The sequence below is a fragment of the Ovis aries genome, chromosome 6, assembly GCF_016772045.2.
Source record: "Ovis aries strain OAR_USU_Benz2616 breed Rambouillet chromosome 6, ARS-UI_Ramb_v3.0, whole genome shotgun sequence".
In the NCBI taxonomy this organism is placed as follows: Eukaryota; Metazoa; Chordata; class Mammalia; order Artiodactyla; family Bovidae; genus Ovis; species Ovis aries.
In genome coordinates this window covers 32,174,266-32,197,714 of record NC_056059.1, presented here as the reverse complement: position 1 = coordinate 32,197,714, position 23,449 = coordinate 32,174,266, and the positions used below count along the sequence as shown (strand labels likewise).

The following is a 23,449-nucleotide window of genomic DNA, read 5'->3' as shown; positions in this document are numbered from 1 at the left end:
TGTTACTGTTTCCATTGTTACCCCATCTATTAACCATGAAGTGATGGGAACAGATGCCATGATCTTAGTTTTTGAATGTTGAGTCTTAAGCTACCTTTGTCACTCTCCTCTTTCACTTGGCATTACCTCTATAAAATTTCAGCTCCAAATATTAATACTAGATACAAAAACTTTCAAAAACCTGAGAAAAGCTAAGAAGAAATAATGATATATTAAGTATACTTTCAGTCAAGCGAGTCCTACAGTGGTTCTACCAACAATGATGTGATAAAAATGTAAAACAATGGCTGGTATTTCTTTACATTTTTATATCAGATTGTAATTTACAAAATGTTTTCATACTCATTTTATCATTCTATCAACATGATTAGATTGAAAAAAATTCTTCTCCTCATTTATTGACACCAAATTGTGTTTTATTCTTACATTTTCAGTAAATAGTGGAGACACAGCTGGAATCTGGATATTATGATATGTACTTTATAACCTTTGAATTACGTATTTTTATAGCCTCCTATCTTATTGATATAAAAATTGACTTTAGTCTCTTCCCTTTTTAATGTCAGTTTAATAATTCTGCTATGAACAGTAAATGTTTTTCTGGAACTCTCTTGTTTATTCGATGCTCCAACGGATATTGGCAATTTCATCTCTGGTCCTTCTGCCTTTTGTAAATACAGCTTGAAAAAATAAATAAATAAATAAATACAGCTCTAACATCTGGAAGTTCACGGTTCATGTACTGTTGAAGTCTGGCTTGGAGAATTTTGAGCATTGCTTTGATAGCATGTGAAATGAGTACAATTGTGCAGTAGTTTGAATCTTCTTTGGCATTGCCTTTTTTTGAGATTACAATGAAAACTGACCTTTTCCAGTCCTGTGGCCACTGCTGACTTTTCCAGATTTGCTGGCATATTGAGTGCAGCACTTTCACAGCATCATCTTTTAGGATTTAAAATAGCGCAACTGGAATTCCATCATGTCCACTACCTTTGTTTGTAGTGATGCTTCCTAAGGCCTGCTTCCGTTGGCATTCCAGGATGTCTGGCTCTAGTGAGTAATCACACCATTGTGATTATCTGGGTCATGAAGATCTTTTTTGTATAGTTCTGTGTATTCTTGCCATCTCTTCTTAATATCTTCTGCTTCTTTTAGGTCCATACCATTTCTGTCCTTTATTGTGCCCATGTCTGCATGAAATGTTCCTTTGTTATCTCTAATTTTCTTGAAGTGATTGCTAGTCTTTTCCATTCTGATGTTTCCTTCTATTTCTTTGCATTGATCAGTGAGGAAGGCTTTCTTATCTCTCATTGCTTTCTTTGCCATTGCGCATTCAGATGGGTATATCTTTCCCTTTTCTCCTTTGCCTTTAGTTCTCTTCTCTTCTCAGGTATTTATAAGGCCTCCTCAGACAACCATTTTGCCTTTTTGCATTTCTTTTTCTTGGGGATGGTCTTTATCACTGCCTCCTATACAATTTCATAAACCTCAATCCATAGTTCCTCAGGCACTCTGTCTATCAGATCTTATCCCTTGAATCAATTTGTCACTTCCACTGAATAATTGTAAGGCATTTGATTTTGGTCATACCTGAATAGTCTAGTGGTTTCCCCATCTTTCTTCAATTTAAGTCTGAATTTGGCAATAAGGAGTTCATTATCTGAGCCACAGTCAGTTCCCAGTCTTGTTTTTGCTGACTGTAGAGAGCTTCTCCATCTTTGGCTGTAAGGAATAAAATCAATCTGATTTCGGTATTGACCATCTTGTGATGTCTATGTGTAGTCTTCTCTTGTGTTTTTGGAAGAGAGTGTCTGCTATGACTATTGCATTCTCTCGGCAAAACTCTGTTAGCCTTTGACCTGCTTTCGTTTTCTACTCCAAGGCCAAATTTGCCTGTTGCTCCAGGTATTATTGACTTCCTACTTTTGCATCCCATTCTTCTATAATGAAAACAACATCTTTTGTGTGTATTAGTTCTAGAAGGTCTCATAGGTCTTCATAGAACCGTTCCACTTCTGCTACTTCTGCATTACTGGTCAGGGCATAGACTTGGATTACTGTGCTATTGAATGGTTTGCCTTGGAAATGAAGAGAGATCATTCTGTCGTTTTTGAGATTGCATCCAAGTACTGCATTTTGCACTCTTGTTGACTATGATGGGTACTCCATTTCTTCTAAGGGATTCTTGCCCACAGTAGTAGATATAATGGTCATCTGAGTTAAATTCACCCATTCCAGTCCATTTTAGTTCACTGATTCCTAAAATGTTGACATTCACTCTTGCCATCTCCTGTTTGACCACTTCCAATTTGCCTTAATTAATGGATCTAACATTCCAGGTTCCTATGCAATATTTCTCTTTACAGCATCAGACACTAATTCTATCACCAGTCACATCCACAACTGGGTGTTGTTTTTGCTTTGGCTCTGTCTCTTCATTCTTTCTGGAGTTATTTCTCCACTGATCTCCAGTAACATACTGGGTACCTACCAGCCTGGGGAATTCATCTTTTAGTGTCATATCTTTTTGCCTTTACATACTGTTCATGGGGTTCTCAAGGTAAGAATACTGGAGTGGTTTACCACTCCCTTTTCTGGTGGACCATGTTTTGTCAGAACTCTCTATCTTGTCCCATCCATCTTGGGTGGTCCTACCCGGCATGACTCATAATTTCATTGAGTTAGACAAGGATGTACTATCAGTAAAATGGGGGAAAATGGGCATCTTATATAGCTCTAAAGGTTGCCTTGCATACCTATTCTACATTTCCATCTGGGGCTGTGCTTTGGGTCAGTGAGTTGCAATTCATTTTAAATGTGTGAGCTCTTTTTTTCTTCTCTATAGTTGGACTACTGCTTTCTACAAATCTGACAGCAGACACTCTCCAGTAGAGGGTTTCCCAGTGGACAGCTCCATCTGTATTTTCTTTGCCATGAAAAATGTTAAGTTTGTAAATATACTTTGCTTGGTATGATGGAAAGGATATTGAACAATGAGTTAGAGACTTGCTTCTCTTTTTTTAGGGTGAGTGTTTGTGTCCTTTACAACTGTAAATCATCAAAGGCTGGGGGCAGTAAGAGGAGTGCATGTCTATTACTTGCAGGCTATGCTTACTCCTTGGAAGGAAAGTTATGAGCAACCTAGATAGTATATTCAAAAGCAGAGACATTACTTTGCCAACAAAGGTCCTTCTAGTCAAGGCTATGGTTTTTCCAGTGGTCATGTATGGATGTGAGAGTTGGACTGTGAAGAAATCTCAGCACTGAAGAATTGATGCTTTTGAACTGTGGTGTTGGAGAAGACTCTTGAGAGTCCCTTGGACTGCAAGGAGATCCAACCAGTCCATTCTAAAGGAGATTAGTCCTGGGTGTTCATTGGAAGGACTGATGGTTAAAGCTGAAACTCTAATACTTTGGCCACCTCATGCGAAGAGTCGACTCATTAGAAAAGACCCTGATTCTGCAAGGGATTGGGGGCAAGAGGAGAAAGAGACAACAGAGGATGAGATGGCGGGATGACATCACCCACTCAATGGACATGAGTTTGAATGAACTCCAGGAGATGGTGATGAACAGGGAGGCCTGGCGTGCTGCGATTCATGGGGTCACAAAGAGTCAGACACGACTGAGGGACTGAACTGAACTGAACTATGCTCTTAGTCTCTTTCTATGAGGAAGCTAACACGACGATTTTGGTGCTCTTCTTAACTCCCCGAATCCTCCAAATAGTGTTCTAGGATGTGAACATAGCAGCCAGTCATGGTTGGCATAAAAGTTAAAGCTGATTTTCCATCCTGGAACACATGACCTTTAAATTACCTTTCAAATCAAATATTGTATGGTTTTCTGATTACAAATTTTGATTATTCCTATTTTGATTTTATGGGCTTCCCATGTGGTGCAGGATTAAATCTTCCTGCCAGTGCAAGAGAAACCAGAGACGTGGGTTCAATCCCTGGTTTGGAAGGATCCCCTAGAGTAGGAAATTGCAAACTGCTCCAGTATTCCTGCCTGGAAATCTCCATGGATAGAAGAGCCTGGCAGGCTAGAGTCCATAGGGTCGCAAACAATCAGACAGTACTGAGCAACTAAGCATAGCACATTTTGATTTTATAGGGATAATTTAGTGTTTCTTGTTAGTATGTGTAGCAGTATGGATAACAATAAATAGTAGATAATCTAAAATTAACACATTTGCTTAAAAAACTGTTTTTATTATGTGCTTGGTTTTTGTGTTCTTACTAACAGCAGTTAATAGAAGTAACATAGTTGATAGGCGGAAACACAAATTATATATTAAAGCAAATTTATCTGCTAAAGAGTAATTAATGTATGAGTCTTCAGAGTTTATCTTTCTAAATTTGAAGATTAAAATAGATGATTTTCATGTATTGTAATACGTGACAGAATATAATACTGAAGCTGATTTTTTTTCTTCTTGAACCTCTATTTAAAATGTCTGTGATAAACTTATATAAAATATCACATTTATTTGATCACTTTAAATTACTGTAATCTAAGGATTGAATTTAGCTGTATATACCTGAGGCACTGTTATTTATCTTGATGTTAAATATAAGACAGCCAATTTTTTAAACAAAATCTTTCTTAAAAAGTGAATTTCTACTTGCTTATGTAAATAAGCAATAGTTGTGTTTACCTCAATAATGAAACAAAGTGTTTTTTTAATTTAATTCATTATTAAATTTGTTTCATTCATGATTCAGTATTTTTGCATAAATTCATTGAAAATACAACTGAAAGTCTTTATTGCTTCCTATAAATATTGAATTTATGAACATGAATAGGCTCTATGTGTGATTTTACTGAAAGTTCACCTGCAACCTTTGATGATCTAAGAATCATTTATCCATTATGCTATCCTTCACATTTATTTGAAATTATATAACCTCTCTCATGCTTGAAAATTTTGTCCCTAATAGTTATTAATTTACTTTGTATGTGTTGTTTGCCTTAACACTAATCATAACGTATTTATTTGATATTTATATGTGTGTCACTAGCATAGTACCTCTAAACTTCCATTTGTCAGCTTTCACGAACTGGCCAATTTATTTATTTATTTTTAAATTTATTTATTTATTTTAATTGGAGGCTAATTACTTTACAGTGTTGTAGTGGTTTTGCTATACACTGACATGAATCAACCACAAGTGTACACATGTCCTCCATTGCAAAACCCTACCCCGTCTCCCTTCCCATCGCATCCTTTGGGTTGTCCCAGTGCACTGGCTATGAGTGCCCTATTTCGTGCATCAAACTTGGACTGGTCATCTATTTCACATATGGTAATATACATGTTTCAAAGCTATTCTCTCAAATCTTCCCACCCTCGCCTTCTCCCACAGAGTCCAAAAGTCCGTTCTTTACATCTGTGTCTCTTTTGCTGTCTCACATGTTGGGTCACCATTACCAATTTTCTAAATTCCATATATATGCATTAATATACTGTATTGGTGTTTTTCTTTCTGACTTACTTCACTCTGTATAGTAGGCTCCAGTTTCATCCACCTAATTAAAACTGATTCAAATGCATTCTTTTAAATAGCTGAGTAATATTCCATTATGTGTATGTACCACACTTTCTTATCCATTTGTCTGCTGATGGACATCTAGATTGCTTCCATGACCTAGCTATTGTAAACTATGGTGCGATGAACACTGGGGTACACGTGTCTCTTTCAATTCTGGTCTCCTCAGTGTCTATGCCCAGTGTGGGATTGCTGGGTTGTATGGCATTTCTATTTCCAGTTTTTTAAGGAATGTCCACACTCTTCTCCATAGTGGGTATACTAGTTTGTATTCCCACCAACAGTGTAAGAGGGTTCCCTTTTCTCCACATGCTCTCCAGCATTTACTGTTTGTACACTTTTGAATAGCAGCCATTCTGACTGGCGTGGGATGGTACCTCATTGTGGTTTTGATTTGCATTTCTGATGATGAGTGATATTGAGCATCTTTTCATGTTTTTCTTAGCCATCTGTATGCATTATTTGGAAAATGTCTGTTTCGTTCTTTGGCCCATTTTTTGATTGGGTCATTTATTTTTCTGATATAGAGCTTCCTGAGTTGCTTGTATATTTTTGAGATTAATTTTTTGTCAGTTTTGAGATTAAATTTTTGTCAGTTTTGGCATTTGCTATTATTTTTGTCCCATTCTGAAGGCTGTCTTTTCACCTTGCTTATAGTTTCCTTCATTGTGCAAAAGCTTTTAAGTTTAATTAGGTCCCATTTGTTTATTTTTGCTTTTATTTCCATTACTCTGAGAAGTGGGTCATAGAGAATCCTGCTTTGATTTATGTCAGAGAGTGTTTTGCCTGTGTTTTCCTGTAGGAGTTTTATAGTTTCTGGTCTTACATTTAGATCTTCAATCCATTTTTAGTTTATTTTTGTGTGTGTTGTTAGAAAGTGTTCTAGTTTCATTCTTTTACAAGTGGTTGACCAGTTTTCCCAGCACCACTTGTTAAAGAGATTTTCTTTTCTCCATTGTATATTTTTGCCTCTTTTGTCAAAGATAAGGTGTCCATAGGTATTGAGGTCCTTTAATGGACGGGAACCTGGTGGTCTGGAGTCGATGATAAGAAAGTAAAAGAGAGAGAGAAAGAGGCTGATATTCCTTGGTTTACACAGAAAACCAATAAAGCCCTTGACACGGGGCTTGCACTGCTTCACATAGGCACAGGGTGCCCTCTCACGAGGGTCTTGCAAGCCCGGGCAAGAAAGTGAGCTCAGCAGCTTCTCTCTCTGAGAGAGAGAGAAAGAGAGAAACAGAGAGAAAAAGAAAGACACGGAGACCCAAGCTCGGATGGAACAAGGGTGTTTTATTCAACATAGTGTGGGTAAATATACTGTCTTACAAAGTAGCTTTGTTCAGCAAAGATAAAGATCAAAAGTCCAGACTTACAAATTATCAAGGAAACACAAGACAATTCATATCAAAGAGAGAAGTTTGTAAATAATCACTTTTACCTTATGGTTCATAAAAAAGAAGAGGGCTGTAAATAGTTTCTTGTCATCATATGGAAAAACTAACGAAGGACATGCATGCATTCCTCAGCCCCATGAGTGGTTTGCCGCTCCTCTTAATTCCTGAATATTCAGGAATTAATAAGGAACAGAGGATTCACGACAGATCCAAAACAGCACACAGGAAGCCTCCTGTTAAATGCTTCCTGATGCAGAGGTTGTGGATTTATCTATTTTGTTAATAGATTAATTATCTATTTTTTATGTTTTGATAAATAGAAAATTTGTCTATTTTCTATTTTGTTCCATTGACACATATTTCTGTCTCTGTGCCAGTGCCATACTGTCTTGATGACTGTAGCTTTGTAGTATAGTCTGAAGTCTGGACGGTTGATCCCTCCAGTTCCATTCTTCTTTCTCAAGATTGCTTTGATCTTCGATGTTTTTTGTATTTCTTTACAAATTGTGAAATTATATGTCTAGTTATGTGAAAAATACTCTTGGTAGCTTGAAAGGGGTAGTATTGAATCTATAGTTTGTTTTGGGTAGTATACTCATTCTCACTATATTGATTCTTGTAATTCATGAACATTGTATATTTCCATCTATTTGTGTCATTTTTGATTTCTTTCATCTGTGTTTTATAGTTTTCTATATATAAGTCCTTTGTTTCTTTAGGTAGATTTGTTCCTAAGTACTTTATTCTTTTCGTCACAATGGTGAATGAACTTTTCCTTAATTTTTCTTGTTGTTTTCTCATTGTTAGTGTATAGGAATGCAAGGGATTTCTGTATATTAATTTTATGTCCTGCAACTTTACTATGTTCGTTGATTAGCTCTAGTAACTTTCTGGTGGAGTCTTTAGGGTTTTCTATGTAGAGGATCATGTCATCTGCAAACAGTGAGAGTTTTACTTCTTCTTTTCTAATTTGGATTCCTTTTATTTCTTTTTCTTCTCTGATTGCTGTGGCTAAAACTTGCAAAGCTATGTTGAATAGTAGTGGTGATAGTGGGCACCCTTGTCTTGTTCCTGACTTGAGGGGAAATGCTTTCAATTTTTCATCATTGAGGATAATGTTTGCTGTGGGCTTATCATATATGGCTTTTATTATGTTGAGGTATGTTCCTTCTATGCCTGCTTTCTGCAGGGTTTTTATCATATATGGATGTTGAATTTTGTCAAAGGCTTTATCTGCATCTGTTGAGATAATCATATGGTTTTTATCTTTCAATTTGTTAATGTGGTATATCACATTAATTAATTTGCAAATATTGACGAATCCTTGTATCCCTGGGTTGAAGCCCACTTGGTCATGATATATGATCTTTTTAATGTGTTGTTGGATTCTGTTTGCTAGAATTTTGTTAAGGATTTTTGCATCTCTGTTCATCAGTGATATTGGCCTGTAGTTTTATTATTTATTTATTTATTTATTTATTTATTTATTTATTTATTTATTTATTTATTATTTGTGGCATCTTTGTCTGGTTTTGGTATTACAGTGATGCTGGCCTCATAGAATGAGTTTGGTAGTTTACCTCCCTCTGCAATTTTCTGGAAGAGTTTGAGTACGATAGGTGTTAATTCTCTAAATTTCTGGTAGAATTCACCTGTGAAGCCACCTGGTCCTGGGCTTTTGTTTGTTGGAATATTTTTGATTACAGCTTTGATTTCTAGGCTTGTGATGAGTCTGTTAAGATTTTCTGTTTCTGGTTCAGTTTTGGCAGTTTATACTTTTCAAGGAATCCATCCATCTCTTCCAATTTGTCCACTTTTATGGCATATAGTTGCTAATAGTAGTCTCTTATGATCCTTTGTATTTCTGTGTTGTCTGCTGTGACTTCTCCCTTTTCATTTCTAATTTTTTATTTGATTCTTCTCCCTTTTTTTTTTTTTTTGATGAGTCTGGCTAATGGTTTGTCTAATTTATTTATCTTATCAAAGAACTGGTTTTAGTTTTGTTGATTTTTGCTATAGTGTCCTGTGTCCCTTTTCACTTATTTCTGCTCTAATTTTTATGATTTCTTTCCTTCTATTAACCCTAGGGTTCTTCATTTCTTCTTTTTCTAGTTGTTTTAGGAGTAAAGTTAGGTTATTTGTTTGATTTTTTAAATCTTCTCTCTTGAAGTTAAACTTCTGTTGGTATGAGCCTTTCACTTAGTACTGCTTTTACTGAATCCCATAGGTTTTGGGTTGTCCTGTTTTCATCTTCATTTGTTTCTATGAATATTTTGATTTACTTTTTGATTTCTTCCATGGTTTCTTGGTTATTCAGAAATTTGTTGTTTAGCCTCCAAATGTTTGTGTTTTAATAGTTTGTTTCCTGTAGTTGTCATCTAATCTTACCACATTGTGATCAGAAAAGATGCTTGAAATGATTTCATTTTTTTGAATTTACCAAGGCTAGATTTATGACCCAGGATGTGATCTATCCTGGAGGATGTTCCATGTCCACTTGAGAAATCCAGGATGTGATCTGTCCTGGAGAATGTTCTGTGTGCATTTGAGAAATAGGTGAAATTCATTGTTTTGGGGTGAAATGTCCGATAGATATCAATTAGGTCTAACTGATCCATTGTATCATTTAAAGTCTGTGTTTCCTTGCTAATTTTCTGTTTGGTTGATCTATCCCTAGGTGTGAGTGGGGTATTAAAGTCCCCAGTATTATTGTGTTACTGTTAATTTCCCCTTTCATACTTGTTAGCATTTGCCTTATGTATTGAGGTGCTCCTATGTTGGATGCATATTTTTTTACAATTGTTACATGTTCTTGGATTGATCCTTTGACCATTAAGTAGTGTCTTCTTTGTCTCTTTTCACAGTCTTTATTTCAGTCTATTTTATCTGATAGGAGTATTGCTACTCCTGTTTTCTTTTGGTCTCCATTTGCATGAAATATCTTTTTTCCAGCCCTTCATTTTCAGTCTGTATGTGTCCCTTGGTTTGAGGTAGGTCTCTTGTAGACAGCGTATATAGCAGTCTTGTTTTTTGTATCCATTCAGCCAGTCTTTGTCTTTTGGTTAGGGCATTCGACCCATTTACATTTAAGGTAATTATTGATCATTATGATCCCATTTCCATTTACTTTGTTGTTTTGGATTTGAAACAAACTTCTGTGTTTCCTGTCTAGAGAAGGTCTTTTAACATTTGTTGGAGAGCTGATTTGGTGGTGCTGAATTCTCTCAGCTTTCGCTTGTCTGTAAAGTTTTTGAATTCTTTATATTTGAATGAGATCCTTGCTGGGTATAGTAATCTGGGTTGCAGGTTTTTCTCTTTCATCACTTTAAGTATGTCCTGCCATTCCCTTCTGGCCTGAAGAGTTTCTATCGAAAGATCAGCTGTTATCCTTATGGGGATCCCCTCGTGTGTTATTTGTTGCTTTTCCCTTGCTGCTCTTTGAGTTTGATCTTCATTCGTTTGATTAATATGTGTCTTGGGGTGTTTTGCCTTGGCTTCATCCTGTTTGGGCCTCTCTGGGTTTGTTGGACTTGGGTGGCTATTTCCTTCCCCATTTTAGGGAAGTTTTCAACTATTATCTCCTCAAGTATTTTCTCATGTCCCCCCCCCTTTTTTTTGTCTTCTTCTGGTACTCCTATGATTCAAATGTTGGGGCATTTGACATTGTCCCAGAGGTCTCTGAGGTTGTACTCATTTCTTTTAATATTTTTTTTCTTTTTTCCACTCTGCTTCATTTATTTCCACCATTCTATCTTCCACCTCACTTATCCTACCTTCTGCTTCAGTATTCTACTGTTGGCTCCCTCCAGAGTGCTTTTGATCTCAGTTATTGCATTATTCATTATTGATCAACTCTTCTTTTTTTCTTCTGGGTCCTTGTTAAACATTTCTTTCATCTTCTCAATACTTATCGCTAGTTTATTTATCTGTAAGTCCATTTGTTTTCAAGATTTGGGATCATCTTTACTATCATTATTCTGAATTCTCTTTCAGGTAGACTCCCTATCTCCTCCTCTTTTGTTTAGTTTGGTGGGCATTTGTAATGTTCCTTTACCTTCTGAATATTTCTCTGCCTTTTCATTTTGTTTAGATTGCTGTGTTGGGGTGCCCTTTCTGTAGGCTGGAAGTTTGTGGTTCCTCTTTATTGTGGAGCCTGCTCCCTGTGGGTGGGGTAGGATGAGTGGCTTGTCACGGTTTCCTGATTAGGGGAGTTTGTGTGTGTGTTCTGGTGGGTGGAGCTGGATGTCTTCTCTCTGAAGAGCAGTAAAGTGTCCAGTAGTGAGTTTTGGGGTATCTATGGGTTTGGCTGGCTTTGGGCAGCCTGTCTTTTAATGCTCAGGGGTGTGTTCCTGCTTTGCTGGAGAATTAGCATGGTATTTCTTGCTCTAGAATTTATTGGCTCTTGGGTGGAGCTTGGTTTCAGTGTAGGTATGTAGGCTTTTGGGTGAGCTCTTGTCTGTTAATGTTCCCTACAATCAAGAGTTCTCTGATGTTCTCAAGTTTTGGAGTTAAGCCTCCTATTCCTGGCTTTCAGTCTCATTCTTTTAGTAGCCTCAAGACTTTTCCATCCATACATCACAGATAACAAAACATCTAGGTTAATGGTAAAACAGTTCTCCTCAGCAAGGGACACCCAGAGAGGTTCATAGATTTACATGGAGAAGAGAAGAGGGAGGAGGGAGATAGAGGTGACGAGGAGGAGAAGAGAGGGAATCAAAAGGGGAGAGACCAATCTAGCCAGTAATCAGTTCCCTAAGTGTTCTCCATAGTCTGGAACACTCAGAGAGATTCACAGAGTTAAGCAGAGAAGAGAAGAGGGAGGGAGGAGATTGAGATGACCTGGTGGAGAAAAGGGAGAGTCAAAAGGGGAGAGAGCAATCAAGCCAGTAATCACACCCTCCTTTTGAAGAGAATGGGCTGCCTTTCTGGGTGCCTGGTGTCCTCCACCAGCATTCAGAAGTTGTTTTGTGGAAGTTACCCAGATTTCAAATGAGCCCTTGATGAATTTTTGTGGGATAAAGTGGTCTTCCCATCCTATTCCTCTGCCATCTGGGGACCACTCCCCAACTGGCCAATTTATTTCATGGAGGTACTTATCATCTAACTTTTCCTTTGAATTTTTTCAATTACGTAAAAAATTAAAGTCAGAATCCTGAGAATGTTATATCTAGAATGCATCCAATCTAGAATAAATACTTGAACGATTACGATGTCTTACCTTCTCCAGTGGAATTAATTTTTCCTGATTCTTTCTATGTTTACTTTTGATTTTTAAATTCTTGACTTCAAAAATTGGCATTCTGAAATATCACTTCTGAACTCTTTTTTTCTATATATGCTATGTCTTTATGTTTATTTATAATTTATATTTGTTCTCATTTCAAATATGTTTTGAAGTAAGAGTATATGCATGCACACAGTAGTTAAAATGAAGCTAAAACAGATCATAAGCCATGTAGTAAAAATTAGAAATTTTTCAGCTAGAAACCAGAATGAGAGTTTCTGAGATGCATTATTTTATTTGACTGTGACTTTTCTGCAAACAAGGAAAAAAACAAAAACATTTTCATTTCCCAAGTTTAATATGAAAGCCCAATGTCATCAAAGTTTTGGGTATTAAAATGACTCTCTTCTCTGTGGCCAGAAGTACCTTCCTCAAACTCTTCATCTCCCCCTTCATTTATTTACCAGTTTGCGCATTATCTCCTTTTGTAAAACCTTGTATTGCATATTCAATAAAGAATTACCTTTACTTTGAATTATACATTGATAATTATATACTGTCACTTGGAGAAGCAAATGGCAAACCACTCCAGTATTCTTGCCTGGAAAATCCCATGGAGACAGGAGCCTGGAGGGCTACAGCCCATGGGATTGCAAGAGTTGGACACGACTTAATGACCAAACCACATAGCTGTCACTAATTGGATGCCTATCACGTGAAAGGCAAATATCAGGCGCTGAATTATCTCTGACCTTCACAATAATCCTGAAGGATTCCTGCTTAAATGTCTTCTTTATAGATGATTGAAGTGAAACTAAGAATAGCTGAGAAATTTGCGTGAAGTCAGATAGCTGTTAATAATTAAGATAGAATTCTTGATCTGAATCCCAATAGCAGTTTGTAATTGAAAGATATCCACATGTAGAATGTTCTTTAAAATATATATATATATATATATATAATAGTTGTAAAATAACTGTGTAACCTTTATTTACTGTTCTTTGTAAAAGAGAAAGCATATGAAACCTATATTGACATTTGAATATTACTGTACTTCCTTACAGCCTGTGAACTTATGAATCAAGGGATCTTGGCCCTGGTCAGCTCCATTGGCTGCACATCAGCGGGATCCCTCCAATCTTTGGCAGATGCCATGCATATCCCCCACCTCTTCATTCAGCGCTCCACAGCTGGGACCCCCAGGAGTGGCTGTGGACTCACCCGGAGCAACAGGAATGATGACTACACTCTCTCTGTTCGGCCACCTGTCTACTTAAATGACGTTATCCTGAGAGTGGTCACAGAATATGCCTGGCAGAAGTTCATTATATTCTATGATAGCGAATATGGTAAGTGTTTGTTACTTGAATGAGTTTTGTAAGCTGGTATTTATATGGCAGTTAATTTTGCTGAATCTTGAAAAACTTGAAGAAGTTATTATTTTTTGTGGTTTTCATGTCCTGGCATGTTCTTACAAATCAGGCAACAATGACAAAAAAGTTTGTTAAGACCTCAGGTTCAATCTTCTGCATATATTTTGATTTTTCAAATAATAGGAAGTTATTGAAAACAATGCTGTATTTTTTCCTCTTTCAAAAGCATTTATATGTAAATATAACAATAAAAGAATAATTTTTGACAGATCCTAGAACACTTAAAATATTACATATTTCTATTTTTCAGTTAAAAAAATCTGAAGTATTTTTCTTATGCTCTTGTATAGACTTTAGAATCTACTTAGTACTTAACACTTTGAGGGTCATTGAAATTATTATAATGCCTTATATTTATCCTAGCATATTGTCTCCAATGTGAACTCTCACAAAAATACTGACTAGTATAAAGATACTCAATTTATTTAACTTTGCAAGGTAAAACACAAGGCATTTTACTTGTATTATTTTACTATATCTTAAGAAGATACTGTGTCTCAATATTTTTACTTGTGCTACATTAACAAAAGTAAACAAAAATAGGGCTTCCCAGGTGTAAAGAACTTTCCTGCCAGTGTAAGAGACATAAGAGACTACGGTTTGATCCCTGAGTCAGGAAGATCCCCTGGAGGAGGGCATGGCAAGCCACTCCAGTGTTCTTGCCTGGAGAATCCCAGAGGAACCTGGCAGGCTACCATCCATAGCGTCAAAAAGTAGCTACTTCATGACTGAAGTAGCTTAGCACGCATTTAATAATAAATAAAGAAATAATGTTATTTTTGTTTAAACACTTTTTTCCCAAATTAAAATATATCTGTTTTCTATCTGACTAATCCCAGAGATTTTCAAATATAGTATCTTTCTTATTTTTGTCATTAGGAAGAGAGGAAAGACAGTAGAGATTGATAGGTTCAAATGAGAGGAAATAAACAGATTTTGATAAGGGATATATATTGTGAAACATGTGCTTCCTTAGAAATTTGCCTTAAGAAGGAGACAGAAAAAAAAAATTCCTTTCAGTGTGGATGGGCCTGGTTTTTACATTTTTATTTTAAAACGTTAAGATTTATGATCTAAAGAGCAACTTATTTTCATTGCAAAGAAAAAACTGTTTCAAAATGAGGGTTTTCTTACCCTAATCTGCTCAGCATTTTGAACATAGAGAACAGTTACACAAAAGTTGCCAGAAAGTGACATCAATAGAACCAAGCACAAACAGGTTGGCAGAAAGCTGGAAAGCAGCAAATAAGAGCTCCTGTGGACTCCTAGGGAGGGAATGCAAGTGGCAGCTACATTAGCCCTAAATATTCAAAGGTCACATGGGGTTTGGGCAGCTGAGTTCCATTAAACTTGATGGGTAGACTTCAGCCAAAAGTCTGTGACACTCTCTAAAAGCACAGTCCTTTGTCCCCAGGACGGAAATCCTTATTTTGTTGTTTAATTCGTATTACTTAGGGGTCACAGAACGAAGACCAAGAGACTAAAATGAATAAAGTAAACAAAAAGGAAATAAAAATAATTGCCTCATCAGTAAAAGTAAAGATGGAACACAAATCTGATAGTCACTAGTAGAATTATTTAGTGAACATAGTAAACTCTAACTCTACTGTCAACATACTGAGTATCCCTTTGTCAATTTTTTCTAGTCAGATTATCTATGGATATATAACCACAAATGGTATTCTCATGACCTCTACTCAAACATAATTTGAAATAATGAATTTTTAAATTGCAAATCTTTATTTAAGAGGAGAAAACACTGCTTAGTTAGTCCTATCAAAGTAGTCTGTAAAATAAAGTACAGAAAATAACTTTTGATGATGTTTCTACAAATTAAAATGAGAATTTTACTGTATGATTACAAATATCCATGAGAAAAGAAAATTCCTTGTTATCTTATTCCCAAGTCTTACATGTAATCCATTACATGGATTACACTTAGGGAATTCTTATAAAAGAAGACATTTTGATTACTGATAAATAATTTTTTAAATGTACAATAAATTCATGGTCACACACTCCTTTCCATACATTTGAATTTCCCCATTCTCTTTTCTTTTGCTTTCCTTTGAATAAATAAGATGTATTGTATTCTCTGTTAGAAGCAGTGTTTGTTTTAGGAATAACGAGAACATTTTCCTTTACTCTGATGATAAACTTTATTTTAACTTATTTAATTTAATAATTCATGAAAAAATATCCTGATAGTACTTTTAAAATCATTTCCAATAATACTTTTCTTCAATGAAAGAAAAATTTTCTTTGATACTTACAATAAATCTTGCTAGTAAAGAACTGGGCTAGAATCCAAAATAAACATCAAGCTATCCAAATATCTTGTGTCTTGAAGAGGGCTAATGTATTTACATATACATTCATCATAGTCCTCATTTTAAGTTCAAACATTAGAATTATACTTGACTTTTATCTTGGTTATCAGGAGTTACTTTCATTAAGGAATGGATTAAGCAACCTTCCATTCCATGGATGAAATCAGGCAACCTGCTGAAGCCAAATGTTATTGAAGATGTATTTTGCTTAGAAAAATATACTTAAAGAAAAAGATTAGGCTTCTTATCCAGTTTATTAGAGGAACACTTTTTTCAAAAGCAGTTAATTATGATTATGAGCTTAAATTATGATTTAAGTTGGCCTAAAGCTCAACATTCAGAAAACTAAGATCATGGCATCTGGTCCCATCACTTCATAGCAAATAGATGAGCAAACACTGGAAACAGTGACAGACTTTATTTTTGGGGGATTCAAAATCACTGCAGATGGTGACTGTAGCCATGAAATTAAACGACACTTACCCCTTGGAAGGAAAGTTATGGCCAACCTAGACAGCATATTAAAAAGCAGAGACATTACTTTGTTAACACAGGTCCATCTAGTCAAGGCTATGGTTTTTCCAGTAGTCATGTATGGGTGTGAGATTTGGTCTATAAAGAAAGCTAAGTGCTGAAGAATTGATACTTTTGTACTGTGGTGTGGAGAAGACTCTTGAGAGTTCCTTGCACTGCAAGGAGATCCAACCAGTCAATCCTAAAGGAAATCAATCCTGAATATTCACTGGAAAGACTGATGCTTAAGCTGAAACTCGAATACTTTGGCCACTTGATGCAAAGAACTGACTCATTGAAAAAGACCATGATACTGGGAAAGATTGTAGGAGGGAGGAGAAGGGGACGACAGAGGATGAGATGGTTGTATGGTATCACTGACCCAATGGACATGAGTTTGAGTAAACTCTGGATTGATGATGGACAGGGAGGCCTGGCGTGCTGCATTCCATGGGGTTGCAAAGAGTCAGACGTGACTGAGTGAATGAATTGCACTGAACTTATGAATATGAGCCCAGTGTAAAAGTACACTGTAAATTCCTTACCAGAGAAAATTCTTATCTTTGACAAATAAATGGATGATGACCCCGGTTTGATTCCTGGGTTGGGAAGGTCCCCTGTCGAAGGGATAGGCTACTGCTCCAGTATTCTTGGGCTTCCCTTGTGTCTCAGCTGGTAAAGAATCTGCTTGCAATGCAGGAGTCCTGGGTTTGATACCTGAGTTGGGAAGATCCCCTGGAGAAGGAAAAGGCTACCCACTCCAGTATTCTGGCCTGGAGAATTCCATGGACTGTATAGTTGATGGGGTCACAAAGAGTTGGACATGACTGAGCAACTTAAAAAAAAAAAAGAAAGAAAGAAAATGGATGGAAAGAGAAAAAAAATGTGAAACTTTATTTGAATGAATTGACTCGACATTTTTTTAAAGACTTGAAAAGGAGTGTTAAACTTTTAAAAATGTGTCATTTAAGAAATATTCATTGTTCCCTTTAGTGAAAATGCAAAACATGACATTAAAAATTTTACAGAATGTAGTCTTAACCTTTAAGAAACTTATAATTAAAAGATAAAATATTTATAATAATCTCTTAATAGAGAAAATAGTATGTTGTATCATAAATGGTATAAACTGAGTACTAGTGGTCTGCAGTGAAGAAAGTGTTTAAGTTAGGCAGCAGTGATCAAAGAAGGCTTCATGGGTAGACTTTGATCTTGATTATTGCCTCTCAGAATCCTACCTAACTTTCACAGTGTTTGAGAGACAGCAACTCCAATAGACAGTGTAAACAAATCTTATAGAAATAAAAATATTAAAAATAGTGTATCTGAGCATTTTTATTGGCCAGGCACTAGAATAAATATTTTACATTATATCACTGAATTTTCTCAATAGGTCTATGAAGTAGATTATAGTATTATCACAGTTTTATAAATTGGAAAACAGAAACAACTGATGGGTAACTTGTTTATGAAATATACCTAAGAAGCATTAATACTGAGTTTAAAGTCTGACCAGAGCATGTACTCCTAACCATGTATAATGAGTATGAAGAGATTGCAGTGAACTATCACACCAGAATATAACAAGGGGATAATCTTATAGAGAACATTTATTGATATCCAGGCTCTGTTCTAAATGCTTTACATGTTCATTTAATTCTCACAGCAGCTCTATGAGGTAGATGAAGATGATGATGATGGTAATGATATTACAGATGAAAAAAGCTGAGGTAGTAAGAAGTCAGGTGACTTGAAACCAAGCCCCAAAAGTCTGAATTCAAGCACTCATAGTGTCTCTTCCTGCTTTCAACTACTGAACTATTTCGATGCTATAGAAATAATGATTAATTTCTGACACAAATTTCTTAAGCATTTACAATGAAAATGTGTAGAATCATTTTCATTAAAGAGATACAATAACTGACTTTAAGCCTGCTGACCTTCAGCATATTAATATCATTCAAGAAAAAATACTGTATATCAGTTCGGGAGGTTTGTTTATCATTGTAAATTTGGAAACAGGACAGTCATTGAGTCAAAGTAGGCTGACTTCTCAACAGAAATAGCTGCTTGCCTATATAATAACTGTTCTCCTCCTTAGGCCAGATTTGCTTGAGAGCATAATACTTCCAGTTGAAAAACTATAGTCCCCAGATTGCTTACAGGTGGGGCTGTAATGTGATACAGTCAAGAACTGTGAAGGGTCTGAGATTTTCGCCCTGCATGCATGCGTGCGTGCTCAGTTGCTTCTGTCCTGTCTGACTCTTTGCGATCCTACAGACTGTAGTCGGCAAGACTCCTCAGTTCATGGGATTCTCCAGGCAAGAAACCTGGGGTGGGATGGCATTCCCTTCTCCAGAGGATCCTCCCAACTCAGGGATTGTACCCTTCATCTCCTACATTACAGGTGGATTCTTTACTACTGAGCCACTGGAGAAGCTCTGAGATTTTACCCTACTTGCAAGCTAAATAAGTTAGCCTGCCTCAGTGATAGGTATGCTGGCAGAAAACACTAAGCTCCTGAATTAGAGGGAGAGGACTTTAATACTTGGGGCACAGCAAGCAACGTGAGCTTTATCTTAATTAAAACTTTCTGTTCATATTAGACACCGTTAAGAAAATAAATAGGCAAACTGTAAACTGGGGAGTAAATTTCAATACATATACCTGAAAAACGTATGCAAATACATATAAAGGGCTCAGAGAATTAAACAAACAAAACTACGAAGCAAAAATATGAGACCAACACAGATATAACAACCAAAAGTGTGCACAAAGTTTGTTCAAAGAACTCATATAAGAAGCTATATAAACGGCCAATAAGCACAAGAAGTGCTGAACATTTTTAGTCCACAGGTAAATACCAATTAAAAGAAGATACTAATCAGTACCCACTAGACCGACTGAAGGCCATTACTACACATGGGCAAGAATGTGGCAAACTGAAACCCTCCACAGAGAGTTGGATGTAAAAATGTGTAGGCACTTATGGAACCATTTGGCAATTAGTTACAAATTTAAACATTCATCCACCACTTGACTTACCCAGGTCACTTCCAGGTATTTACCAAGATAAATGTGAATGTATATCTTTGCGAAATCATATATACAAATCCTTATATTAGCATTATTCATAAAGTCCAAAACTGGAAACAACTTAAATGTCCATAATTTTGAAAATGGTTCAAGGAATTGTGGAATGTTCCTACAATGGAATACTATTCAACAATAAGAAGAAATGAACTACTGAAATATTCAACAATAAAAATTTCAGTGAAATAATTCTGAAAGAAAAGAAGTATATACTATAGTATTCCATTTATATGAATTATGGTAACATACAAAACAAATCTTGGTGATCCAGTCAGAAAGTGATTGCATCTCTGGGCCAGGAGTGGAAAGTCTGGAAAAGGACACATGATAACCTTCTGTGGTACCAGAGATATTCAATTTTTTGTTTTGAGTGCAACACAATAAATCTTTGACCTATACATGTAAGTTCTATTTTTTTATTGTAAGTAAATTATATCTTATTAAAAATTAGAAGACAGAACAACCTATTACATATCTGAAAACTTAAAAAAAAAGGGGAAAATCGATTTACTTATAATTTCAAATGAAGTATCAGAGTTAAATTGTGATCACTTATTGATTATGGTGTCAGAGACCAAGGGGTAGAATTGAGTGTAGTGGACACCCGGAGCTGAGATTTGGTTATAGACCAGAGTGACTGGAAGAGCCTCTTAATCATCATAATACCTCAGGTCCATCATAGACACCTGGAATCAGAATTTCTGCAAGGTAGGCACTAAATGTTAACAGCTCTCTTGATGTTTCTGATGCAGCCAGGTTTGTTCCTAGATAAGGCATCTGGAAGCAAGAAACTTTAGTAGATATCTTCTTCAACATCTTTGATTGGTAGCATTTTTTCCCTGCCAGAATCCTCCAAGCAAGAGAGAACTCACTGTATTTTCAAGGAGACTATCTTATAAATGGATACTGGACATTTCTAAATGGCAGAAACCTTTTCTTTTTATAATACTTGAAACATACTGGACAAAATGATTCATTTCTGGAATAATATAAAATAAGTAATCCCTTTGCTTGTAATCATTTATCAATAAGTAAAGAATTGATTACATCCCATGAACCCACTCAGTCTTCTACTGCCTAAGTACCAAGAACAGTTTACTATTTTCAACTTGATATGTATGCTTCTTAGATAGTCCACCTTTCTAATAAATGCCTTATCCTTATCTGTTTTATTTTTTCAATATTTCTGTATATGTCTGATATATATATATATATATATATATATACACACTGATTACACAATATGCCACATGCTATCTTATTGCCTTAGAGAGGTGAGACCTTTACTACTTTTTAGCAAAACAAAAAACACTTGTGTTTTCACATAACTTCTGCCTTTTAAATTTTTATATTAAATCTTTATTGTAAGTACTCGTTATATTGCCCTCCCCTTTCAATCTTGCATCATTTTCAATTTGCTTATCATGCTATTTATGCTTTTAGCCAAATCTCTGAGAGAGCGTTTGGTCAAGAAGATGTAATATAATACCTAGGAAGACTCATTAGAAGCAATGGTAGTAGTCCAGGCAGGCTCACTATCAGAGAGGTCTAAGCAAGAAATTAGTTGAATGTACCAGAGCCAACAGCTAGATTCCAGAATCCAGGAGTCTTGGAACTGATAGTATACAGAAGTGAGTGATCTTTAAAATAGAATAAAAGCATATAGATTGCTTTAATGAGAGGTTTCTGTTTTAAAGATATTGAAATAAAAGTTGAATTTCAGGGATGGATAGGCTGAATAGAACTGATTTACAAGAGCAGCAAAGTTGATGTGCATTTCATCTAAAGAACTATTTGGGTTATTTAATTTCCTTTGCCTGAAAAATATTGGTCCCACACTTAATATTAGAATGAACCTATTTGTAGGTTTATTATCTGGGTCTAATTATGGAGCTTGGAGGGGTAATATGATGATAGGGATATAAGCGGCTTGTAAAAGTAATGCCACACAGACATGAACTAACTGAAGGTAGTTATATTTGCACTCTTACTATAGCCTCACCTCTATTTCGATTCATGCATTTGTGTCATTCTCAAGCCAGACAGTTGGCATTGGTAACTCCAACTATATTCTTAGAGATTATTACATTAAAAAAAGGCCTCTTCCCTTCTTTGTCCATATATTAATATCATGCATAGGGCTATTTATCCTCCTATAAAGTCTCAAGCTGTGTTTGGATCCTGTGCTTATTCTTGAACCAAATAATTTGTTCTGGGGTATGCGGGCTCTCAGTCAGCAATCTGAGTTACATGATGACCCTCGAGGTGAAGGGTAGGCATATGTGGACACGTGTGCTTCCCTTGTCAGCTTGAAAAAAATAATAAATATGAATTAGATTATTTCAGTTTGATTAAATTTTTAAATCTAATATTATCAAATTGTAATTTAGATGTTTACAATTAATAAATATTTGCCTTTATAATTCACCACTTAAAATTGCTTGTAAAGTACACTCTTCTTTGCTTCAGTTTGCTTGTTTTTGTTGGTTTTGATCAACTTAGATTTATTTTATGTTTTTAGCTTTTCTGACATTTTCCTTACTGTTTCAGGAGAGTCTTTTTCATTTTACAATAAGACTTTTGTCTGTATGTAAATGTATACTATAATTTGTTAAACTAAGTATTTCCGAAAATCAGAGACCAAAATGTATATAACAGGTTTTGATTAAAAATATTTTAGCCTCAAAAATAGTAATTGAAAACATATTTCTCTTTATATGCAGAAATATTTACTTTTTGACATCCATATGCATGAAAACAAAGAAATAAATTCAGCTTTAAGGATTAATGAATATATTATTTATAGACTCTTGCCTTCTGCAAATGCTATTTAATGATCCCAAATTAAGGGTCAGTATGTAATTGAATGACCTGAGGTACTTAAGTACTACCCTCCAGTATATCATCCTTGCCTTAAAAGTTAAATTGTCATATAGTAGAACTCTTTGAAACAAACTTTGGGGTGCCATCAGCATGATTGCATTCCTAGGAATCACAGTATTTATTCCATGCAGTCTTGAATGTAGGTTTAATCAAGGCCCATAAAATGGACACATTCCTCTTAATTTATTGCAAATGTTTATAATTAAACACCTGAGGGTGTTTTCAAATGTCTGATGACTATAATATTATTAACGCTCTCTCTAGACAGTCTTAAAGTAGTTTATTACTCATTTGGCTACATTCCAGCTTTCAGTTCTCTCATTTACTTCAATGTACATCAGTAAGCATATAATTAATTCAAGCATCTTAATGAACTATTTTGTTTGCATTTGTATATATTATGTCAGGTAGGTAAAAATAACATATTCTACTGTTTTGCATTTGTACATTAGTAAAATGTCCTAAAAATATTGATTCAGCATAAAATGACATTTAAGCTGAAACATTATGATCTAATGTTAAAATCTTCTTATCAAACAGTTCTTATCAAACTGACAAGTTCTTATCAAACTGAAAATCTCAGTGGGTCACTATTGCCTAACTATGTCACCTTATAATCTCATAAAGCACACTATTATCTTTATTTTCTAAATACAGTACAAGTGACAGGAAATACTCAATTAATGATTCAAATTATTTTGAAGTAAGGGTTGATAAAAAGCCTTTTTCCCCCCCTGAAGAAACAAGAAGTTACAGATTATGCTGTGCTATTTATTCTTTGGGAAATTCCATTCAGCTTAATGATGTATTTCACGTGTCCAGTAGTATGATGTATTTCTTTTTATCTTAAAAAAAAAAACTTACAAGAATCTAAATATTAATTTTAAAGCTTAGCATTCTGTCATAATTTCAGAAACACCAAGCTTGGCTGAATGGAGTCTGAAGTCTCCTGCCCAGTGAAGTCTTCAGTCCATTAAGTGATTAAAAATGATTAAATGCACCTAATCTGCTCAAATGAGGGAGAAAG

The 23,449-nt window shown here is 35.5% G+C and overlaps 1 protein-coding gene across 1 annotated transcript in view; it reads left to right on the top strand.

Moving 5' to 3' along the window:
- Positions 1-23,449, top strand: part of GRID2 (glutamate ionotropic receptor delta type subunit 2) — a 1,640,866-nt gene that overhangs the window by 870,850 nt on the left and 746,567 nt on the right. Inside the window, exon 3 of the mRNA XM_004009703.6 lies at positions 13,235-13,519. Within this exon, the coding sequence (XP_004009752.1) occupies positions 13,235-13,519 (285 nt within the window). The remainder of the gene's footprint in view (positions 1-13,234; positions 13,520-23,449) is intronic.